Raw genomic sequence first — 10,215 nt, forward strand, 5'->3', positions numbered from 1 at the left:
TTATGGATAGTAGTTTCTATATTTTAATCCTATACTCCTAATTGTCTCCCCACCTCCCTCTGGCCTCTATGGAGAAGGGGGTGTGGCCTCCAAGGAGAAGGGATGCCTCTGTGGGTGTGACTTCCAGGACCCTGTCATACCCTTACTTACAGTTCTTCCGTGGCTGTTCCCTAAGGGTCAAGCCTAATTTCCTGACGTGAACCACATTGGTCTGGAGACTGCCCCTCTTTCCAGGCAAGAATACTGGAGTGGGTAGCCATTCCCTTCTCCAGGGGATCTTCCTGATCCAGGGATCAAACCTAGGTCTCCTGCACTGCAGGCAGATTCTTTACCATGAGCCACCAGGGAAGCCCCTTTGGGTTGTCCTAGATAGACCCCTTGGAAAAGACCCTGATGCTGAGAAAGATTGAAGGCAGGAGGAGAAGGGGATGACAGAGGATGAGATGGTTGGATGGCATCACCTACTTGATGGACATGAGTTTGAGCAAGCTCCAGGAGTTGATGATGGACAGGGAAGCCTGGCGTGCTGCAGTCCATGGGGTTACAAAGAGTCGGACACAAGTGAACAACTGAACTGAACTGAGATAGACCCATCATTAAACTCTACTCCCACCTCTCCTGTTTATTTCCTAAGAAATTTCAAGAATCAGAAGAAGAAAAGAAGTTTCAAGGATCAGACCCAGCATCACCCACATGTCTTCTGCCAAACTAAACAGAATCAGAAGCAAGAAGCAACTTTGATCGTACTGTAAAGGAAACACTTCTGGCTTGTGTTTACTGTTAGTTTCTATTTTAAAATATCCAGACAATCATATTAAGAAATCAAACTTCCTAGTTTATTTTTCCAAAATTTTAATCAGATACAGAAGTTGGATTTTACCGACTCCTTTGTTGTCGCTTGTTAAAATAATGAGATTTTTAGTACTTTTCCAGCTAATCATTTTTATTTGGTGCTTCTCAACTGATGAAGTGCAAATGGGTTACAGATAAGGATCCTTTGGGAAAAACACTGAGGCCAGATACCTCCAACTGAGAGCAGTTTCTGTCGTTTAACCAGTTTCCTTCCATTGATCATTTTCTAACTGAGTGAGTCATGAAATGAAAATTGTGAGAACTGCTGTGTTAATGTTAATTGCTTCGTGTTGTGTCTGGTTTCAGGATAAGTGGTGAATCCCACCCAGTTAGAAAGCTATGCTATATATTCTTCTGCCAGTATTTGACTTAGGATGTGTGTGTGCATGCTTAGTCACTACAGTTGGTTCCAACTCTTTGTGACCCAATGGACCATAGCCCTCCAGGCTCTGTCCATGGGATTCTCCAGGCAAGACTACTGGAGTAGGTTACCATGCCCTCCTCCAGGGGATCTTCCTCACCCAGGGATCAAACCTGCATCTCCTGCATTGCCAGTGGATTCTTTACCACTGAGCCACTGGGGAAGCCCTTGATTTAGGAGTTTGGACTAAATTCTTTTCTTTCCTTAGTTTAAAATGCCATTTTTCTTGTCATTAAACTCAATTTAGGTTCAAAGTCATACTTGATTCTAAAGGTATAGAGTAATATGTATTATCCCTATTCTATTCTTGAAACTGTATAAATGTGGCTATTACCTGCTCAATGGGAGATCTGAATGATCAAGGAGGAAGGGCGGGGGCAGAGAGGAAGAAATGGGAATGACTTCCCTAGGTGGTGTATCTAAAGTCAGATTTGTTTACAGTGGGTGTGGACAGTGGAAAGGTGATTTGGGAGAAGATGGAAGTTGGGAAGAGGATGGGGTTGGTGGAAAAGGGCTGAAACAACCCACGGCTGGGGCTGCTCATATGGCCATGCTGTTTTCCACCAGGCTGGGCTTCAGGTATTCGTAGGGCCAGTCCAGCTGGGCATTCCGGATCTCTATGTCTTTTTCCAGGGCAGCCAGATCCTCCCTGAACTTCTTTAGCACAGCCTTGGGCTCAGGGCCTGAGAAGTACTCTTCCTCATGCTGACCCAGAGCCACCTGGGACAGAGAGAAAAGGCAGTTGAGAGCTTTACTGGCCCTCAGTTTGGAGTGTCACACCTCCCTGTCCTGACCCCTTCCTCAGGACCCGGCGCCTAGCTCTCACCATGATGGGCTGGCGCCTGCCCAGTTGCCAGGTGATGGACATCTGGAGAGAAGCCTGATGGAAGTTCGGCAGTGTTGCCATCACTTTCTCCAGTGTCACATCCTTGGTGGTCGGTGGCGGCAGCCGCATTGTGCAGGGTGCGTTAGGGACCCAAGAGTACCAGTCCAGCTACAAAGGGCAAATATCTAAACTCACTGTCTGCTAAGCATGAGAATCCCTTAGGCCACCTGCACATGGCCGCCTTCCCCACTCCAGGCACAAATGCCCAGCTGGCCCTCTGTGATAAGTACCTGGCCCAGGTGAGTGGAGGAGTGCTGGCCAGTGCAGGTGAAGATACACATGGTCACAAAGTGGCAAAGCTGGTCCTTGGACTGTAGGGTGACGGGAAACCCTGCAGTGGATACGGAGAGTTAGAAGCTGGGAGGCCAAGGCTAGAGGCAGAGCTCATAGGAACTGAGGAGGAGAATGAGAGGTGAGAAGGAGACCAAGGGCTCTCAGCAACCATGGTGGGGAGTGACTTGAATGTGGGTTGGGGTGGTGGAAGCAGGGAGATTTGGGGGAGGGTCCCACTCAGTGGGGTGCTGGTGCAGCTCACACTGGCTCACAGGGACCAAGGATGTCAAATGTTCAAGTATTAAGCAAGCCAAATGACATCACCCTGGTAGCCACGATGGGACTATTTACACCATGGGGATGGGCAAATGCTACAAATCAGGGCTGTTTGTTTTGTTGTTTTTTCTCAGAGAGCAACCACTGGTCCCACTGCATCTGGGACCTAGAGGGGCTCCCTCTGCACAGGATGGAGACCTGCCTCTAGCTGAGAGGAAAAGGAGTCTGGGAAAGCTTTGGGTGTGTTCATAGGAGTTGGAAATGCTTCTGGAAGGTTCCATAGAAGTAGAGAAGATTCTGGGGAAGTTCTAGGGAAGAGTCACATGTTGGAGTCTTGGGGCTCATCCTACCTCGGTCCTGGGCACCCAGCAGCCCAATCTCAGTGATCTCTCGACACCAGGCCTGCAGCTCAATGTCGTCTCTCACAGACTCGTCCGTCTTATAGTGGAGACTCACAATCCCCTCCACGTAGCTGCCAGTGGAGGGGTCAGGGCGGGAGAGTGGAGGCTGATGACATGGAGCCCCAGGCCCTTTACGGTCCTTACCTACGTGGACAGGCCAGGGCCCGCAGCCCCCTGGCTGGGGCACAGACCTCCTCTTCTCCCAGCCTCCCCCCACCACCAGCCCTGCCTTCCTCCCACCTCACCGAGAGAGAATTTCCCAGATCCTCAGGGCATCTTGGGCATAGAAAGAAGACTTGACTCCCAGGAGCCCCCGGTCAGCCAGGTCATCAGGGGGACAGAAGGAGCTATAGGTTAGAAAGGCTCCTGCTCGCTGGAGCAGCTCCACATGGCCGCCCCCACCTGTGCTCACCACCTGAGGAGCAAAGACAGAGTGGTCAGGCATATCCACCTGCCCTCAGGCCAGAGGGAGCATGAATCCCACTTCCTCTCCTCGTACCTGGTCGAAGACTCCCGAGTCAGAGACCAGCCCAGTCCTGGCCCGGATGTTAATTTCCATGGTGTATCGCAGGTGCGGAATGAGAAGCTGGAGGGAGAGGAACAGGGAAGGACAGGGTCAGAAGACAGCTGTGGCTGGTCCCTGAAGGAAATATGGACTGAAAAGCAGGAAAGGTGCCAAGTCTTCAGGAAAAGCAGACTGAAGTCCAGTAGCCTCTAGACAATAATGTTCTTTGATGATTGAAGGAAGCCATTCTCCTTTTCTCTTCGTGTAAGACCATTCAAGGTCTAGCTCAATGTTTCTCCACTGTTTTTTCATTATCATTTTTCTAAGGAGGCTTCTGAGATTTTTTTTTTTTTTGTACTCTCACCTGCCGCATGACATTTAGTGCTACAGATATGCCATCTGTAATGTACTTTATGTATGTATGTCCTTTATATAAAAAATAAGATTTTTTGCCTCCCCCAGAACATGATCTAATCTACTACCTCCAGAACTTCACCCAGTTCCCTCCTCTTTGTCCATTACACTCACTTTCTTTCTGTCCTTCAAACACACCAAGCTTGTTCCTGCCTCAGGAACTGTTTGTTCCTCTGCCTAGAGCAATATGCCCCTTCCTCATCTTATGACTGGCTCCCTTTTTATTATTTATTGATTTTTGGCTGCACTAGGTCTTCCTGGCTGCACTCGGGCTTTCACTAGTTGAGGCAAAGGGGAGCTACTCTCCTTTGGGGAGCAGGGAATTCTCATTGTGATGGCTTCTCTTGTTGTGGGGCATGAGCTCTGGGCACGTGGTCTCAGTAGTTGTGGCCCACGGGCTTACTCCTCAGCATCTTCCTGAACCAATAATTGAACCCATGTCCCCTGCACTGGCAGAGGGATTCTTAATCACTGGACCACCAGGGAAGTCCATCCATATAATTTCATTCTCTCTTCCACCTCCTTAAAGGAGCATTTCCCAACCACCCAGTCTAAACTCACTATCATGTCACCCTGCTCTGATTCTCTGCAGTGGACTCATCACAGCTGATCTATTACAATACTGACTGTTAGCCCTTAATGGAAATGACAACCCCCAAAGACTAGGACCTTGCCTGTCTTGTTTAGCACTGGTATCTAGAATGCCTTTTTATTTTTTTGTCACGTCAGAGGCTCTCAAGAAAAGTTAATGGATGAACACCCTGTTCTAACTGTAATAAGCCAGGCCGCTCTTGTTGACCTGAGCCCCTGTAACTGGCCTCTGTGTTACTACTATTTGAGAACCCTTCAAAACTGACTGGAAAAAGTCTTCTATATTATTTGCACGGTCCCCTCTTTTTGAGGGAATCCTCAGTCATTTGTATATTCTGTTTATATACTGTATATGTAACTGTGCTTTATACATAAGAAGTGTAAGATTTCTCACTCCCCACCCTTCACCCTCCCACCACTCTCCACCCCATTAGGGAGTCACTTTTATCTCCTCACAAGTGATATTGTTAAAAATGCAGAGCAAGCCACGCTCTCACGTCTTGTTCACTTGACTTTTATTGGTTTTCTCCCCAAACGCTGGGATTCCATGGAAAAGGTGCCTCCAGAGATGGAACCTCACTGTGGGGTAGAGAGTTTGGGGGCAGGGGGAGGCGGTTTAAAGTGTTACCTTGAACATAGGATGTATAGACGGAAGGCACCTCATGGTGGCCACAGCGATGACCTCAGCCATCAAGTGTCCCCTCAGGAGATGAGAGTGCAGCTCATGAAGCTGGAAGTCAGAGCTCCGGACCCAGCATTTGGCCAGGAGCCAGGTCATCGGGGGATCCGTGGGCAGGAAAAGCGGTGGTGGTGGGGGACCCCTTGTGTGGCAGTTGGAGCTGGAGCAGGGACAAGAGTTGGGGGAAGGGAGGGGTGAGGGCCAGTGCACAGCAGACTCCCACGCCCCTTGCATGTTTAAACGCTTCCCTCTCTCTCCAAAGTCACTTAGCATTCTCTATCTGACCGCTACCACTCCCCTACAGCCTGGGTTCTCTCACCTGGATGGCCATGGGTAAGAGTTTCCCATCGGGCTGCAGTTTCAGCATAACCAGAGGGGCAGCCACATACTGCTGGGTACACAGGATGACGTTGGCCTTGATCCCATCCAGCAAGGAGAAGTCAGCTTCAAATAGCGTGCCTTGCTGGATGGGGGCAGAGGGCAAGGGCTACATCAACATAAGGCATCTCTTCCTGCCTTGATTCCCTGAAGGAAGAAATAACTAACTTGTTTCCATCACCTATTTAATACTGGGTAATGGTTCCTGTACTTACGGCCTCATATAATTCTTAGGTGCACTTGAATTAGCCCCAGGTTTATGAAAGAGGAAACCGATGATCAGAGAGGATAGATATGCTGCCTGAAGTCACACAGCTTATAATACAGCAGAGCCAAGATTCAAGCTCAAGTCTGTCTCACCCAAAATCTCATGAGTTTTCTCTTTTTTTCAAATATACTGTTATTTGGGGGGAGCTGTGCTGGGTAATTTTAAGGCTCTTAATACTCACTAACACTAAGGCTCTTCCTTGCAGCACCTGGGCTTTCTCTAGTTGCAGCATGCGGGCTTAGTTGCATCACAGCAAGTGATTTCTTAGTTCCCTGACCAAGGTTTGAACACACGTCCCCTGCATTGGAAGGAGGGTTCTTTACCACTAGACCACTAGTAAAGTCTCCTGAGTTTTCTCTCTGAATTGTTCCGTGCTGACCCCATCAAAAACCCCAGCCCTGATCCTGATTCTCTTACTCCACACTCTCCCTAAATCCCGTTATAACTCTTCATTTTGACTCTGTCACCCATCACATTCTCTCCCTCCACAGCATGCTATTCTCATTAGGAGAGGAGAGTATGGAGGGTCACCCCAGGATCAGTCAAGATTTCTACTGTGGAACTCCGTCTTGCCATCTGGCAGCAGGCTGGGTCCACGGTGGACCCTGCAGCAGCACAAACGCTGACCCCACCCCCATGCCTCTGTGCCGTCTCCTGAGGGCTCTTCTGTGCTCACCTGGAGCTCCTTCTCCAGCTCGGCCTGCAGCTCCCCCATCCCTGGAGGAAACTCCAGGCGAGCAGGAAGGCGAACGGAGCGTCTCAGCAACATGGGGTTGGTGCCGTTGAGAAACTGGTACCCAAATAAGGCATCCTCCTTCCAGGAATCCCGCACCCGCTCTGGGGATGGCATTTGTGGAGCTTGCTATGGAATCTGAGCCCCTGGTCCTTCCAACCCCCACCGAACCATTCCCACTTGACCCTAGCCTACCAAGCCTCTGGCCTCCCACCCCTGGTTCCCTAGAATGGGTAGGATCTGGGAGTAAGGGTCTTGGGATAAATACTGGGGTAGGGGTACTAACCAGCCAGCTTGCTCTGGCCACACCAGAAAATCCTGTTGAAGTCATCCAGACTTTTCCAGCAAGTCAGAATGTTTAAAGAGTCTTTGATGGCTAGGTCTGCCAGCCTTTGAGGAAGGATGGTGAAGAGTTTGTTATTCTCAGAATCCATCTTTACAACCCCATACAGCCCTCTTGGGCTGGTCCAGCCCTGTGAAGTCCACAAGCCTGGACTGACCACTGGACCAGGAAACATCCCTGTCACCCGGCCTGCCTTGTTCTTACCCCTTGGTCAGTGAGGCCTCAAAGTCAATTCTTTTGTCCTCTAGAAATCTCTCATCTACAGGAAGGTCATTTATTGTGGCCCCAGCTATATTCAGAATTAACCCGTCCTTCCAGTTACCCCACCTGCAGTGGAAAAGAAACCAGGCATTGGTACTGGGAAAGGGTCAAGCAGCTCGCGGGTGGGGCCAGGAGGCAGGGGTGGGGCTGACCGGTACAGCTTCCTTCTCTCTGCCAGCTCCTCTTCCCTGTGTTTCTTGAACAGACCTTGAGGGTCATCGACCACAGTGCGACCTGAAAGTGGGGAGAAGGGCACTGGCTATAAGGCTCCTCCTGAGAGCCTCTCCCCTGTCCCTGCCAGGGGACCCTCAGCCCACCCTTGTGGCTGGCCCCTGACCCTTCAGCATCTCTGCCCTCTCCCAGCCTCCACTGCCCTGTGCCAGCTACTGCATCCTGCCTCTTCTGTGACCCCAAAGGCCACGCTCCCTTCTCCCTTCCCCCTTAACTTCTCTCCAGCGCCAGGCGTCTTACACTCCCAAGCCCCCGCGACTCACCGGTGCCCTCGGGCAGGCTCAGGATGCCATCGCCCTCCACCCAGCGATAGCACGGGAACTTGAACTCGTTCCCACTGGCCCCGGGGCCTTGCACGGAGATCCAGTTGCAGAACCACGCATCATCCGAGAGGAAGTGCCGTTTGCGCAATTTCACAAACAGCAGCCGCCCCAGGTACTCGGACACGTCCACCTGGAATTCCACCTCCTGCCGGAGACAAAAGAGGATCAGCAAGCGGGGCTCTCTGGAAGGGATCCTCGGATGAGCCCTGGACGCCCTTCCCCCTGGGCCTCTGGCAAAGCGGCGCAAAAAGAGCCAGAGAGGAAGCGGGCGCAAGCACCAAGCAGTTGGCTCCACGACCCCATTCTCGGTCATAGAATTCCTCAGCCCCGGGTGAGGTGGGGGACAAAAGATGGAGAGGGGCATGACTCCCCGAAGTCCCTGATTGTGTGGAGCACTGGGCTGCGCCCTGGGCGAGCTCACTGGTAACCAGACAGTTACCGCGTCCCCCTAACCTGTCACCAGGGCCGTGGGCTCAGCACTTGTGGCTCCCCGGCTCTGGAGCACCGACTCCATAGATGTGGCGCAGGGCCTTAGTTGCTCGGAGGCATGTGAGATCTTCCCAGACCAAGGATGGAAGCCAAGGCTCCTGCATTAGCAGGTGGATTCTTTACCACTGGGCCCCCAGGGAAGCCCTGGGGGTGTGTTTTAAGGGTGGGAATGTATTGGGAAGAAATCGCTGACTGCAGAAGGGCTTGGAGCTGGAGCAATGAGGCGGGCGAAGAGGAAGAAGGTGATGTAGTAGGCTCGAGGGAACACTGGCCGTCAGAGTGGGATGGACATCAGGGCACGGATTCGAGAAATGTCTAAGAGACGAACTGGACTACGCTGGATTTTTGGTTAGACGCAGGCGAAAAGAGGCGGAGGCGCGAGTGCACCTGGGAGAAAAGAGGACCGGTTTGGGAGGTGGGAAGAGGGGAGGACCTCACGTGAGCACGGTTCTCTGAAGTGTCCATGGGATAAACGTCGGGTCTGGGGGTCTTGGGGAGAGCCGGATGGGAGATGGAAATCTGGGAATCGGTGGAGGCAAAAAGTAACAGGAGCCAGGGGCGAATACCAGGTAGATGTGATGGGAAAGAGGGTGGGCCGGGAAATAAGAGTGCTCTCAGGCGGCTTCTTCCGTTCTCCCCCGCTTCCCGCGTCCCCATTCGCGCTCCATCCGGGAGATAAAACCTGCAAGGTCGGAGATCTAGCAACCTTACAGATCTGAAATAGCAGCTTCTAAGAAGAGGAAACAGGAGACCGATGTCCGCTCCAAGGACCCCGGAGTTTCCGGAAAAGACCGAGTTCTGAGGAACCACGGGACTATCCCAATTCCAAGCAGGCCGGGCAGAAGAACACTTATTGAGCACTTGCTGTGTGCCGCGTCCCGCACTAAAGCGCTTTACCCAGCGGCCTCCGAGCTCTCTCCGGGCTGGGGGCGTGCGCCAGGAGCCGCTGGGGAAAGCTGGAGGCCATCTGGGGCGCGTCTCTTCTCGGGGACTCGCGGGCCTGGGGTCCAGGGGCGCAGCGGACCCCGCCCGGCTCTGGCCAGCTCACCTTGCCCCTCGCCGGCCGCAGGCGCCACCCGAGCGCCGCCTCCCCGTGCTCGCCGACCAGCCACAGATGCACCTGGTTATTGGAGCCCGCGCAGAACGAGGACCCGGTGGACACGCGGACGCGGTAGAGACCCATCTTGCCCAAAGACGTTTCCCCTCTACTGAGGGGGAAGAAGAGAGGACGCCAAATAACGGGGCGCGAGACCCCGCCCCTCCAAAGCCTTGCGAAGTTCAGGGTGTGGGTGGCAGATCTCCAACCAGCCCGGTCTGGCCATGCTCTGGGGCCCCCACCTCCGCGCCTCCCAGAGCTAAGCCCTGATCTCGAAAAGGCGGGGCCCTGGCAGGGGGCGGGGGGAGTGTAGGGCGCGCAAACCAGTATCTTGGTGGGAGGAAGATGGTAGGCTCAAGCAGATGAGGATTTGGGCAGAAAACCTGAAAGAAGGAATCGATGTATGGCCAGCAGACAGATGATGTGGCTGGAAGCCCCCTCCATTTAAACACACACACACACAAACTCACGAACATGCGTGCCTCCCAAGTTGGCTCACCTCTGCTAAGGGTCGTGCTTAAGGTTGCAAGGGAAGATGGAAAGGGCAAGGAGATGTGGTCATCACAGCATTTGTGTGCCAAGTAGTCCCAGGAAAAGAATAAGAACTGTTCCAAGGACAGGAAAGACAGAGCAGCCCATCTGGCTGCCCAGGATAACCAGGCAGAAAGGAGGTTCAACCAGTTAACCAACACTGGCACTCACACTCTGTCACCAAGGAGAAAGAGGGTCCTGAGATGCTGGGTTAGCCACATGCCCTAAAGAGAAGCAAACACATCCCTCCTCTTCCAGGAAATG

The 10,215-nt window shown here is 52.4% G+C and overlaps 1 protein-coding gene across 1 annotated transcript; it reads right to left on the reverse strand.

The window, feature by feature from the left end:
- Positions 1–1,644: 1,644 nt before the first annotated feature.
- On the reverse strand, positions 1,645–9,507 carry LOC129649388 (polyunsaturated fatty acid lipoxygenase ALOX15-like). The gene is given in 15 exon segments (XM_055576753.1): positions 1,645–1,993; positions 2,100–2,267; positions 2,390–2,490; positions 3,059–3,180; positions 3,355–3,524; positions 3,609–3,695; positions 5,248–5,433; positions 5,435–5,458; positions 5,618–5,761; positions 6,621–6,781; positions 6,964–7,067; positions 7,225–7,347; positions 7,434–7,515; positions 7,776–7,980; positions 9,373–9,507. Coding segments are annotated over 15 exon segments (1,992 nt in total). The 3' UTR covers positions 1,645–1,813.
- Positions 9,508–10,215: the final 708 nt, after the last annotated feature.

The sequence above is a fragment of the Bubalus kerabau genome, chromosome 4 (genome assembly GCF_029407905.1).
Source record: "Bubalus kerabau isolate K-KA32 ecotype Philippines breed swamp buffalo chromosome 4, PCC_UOA_SB_1v2, whole genome shotgun sequence".
Lineage (NCBI taxonomy): Eukaryota > Metazoa > Chordata > Mammalia > Artiodactyla > Bovidae > Bubalus > Bubalus kerabau.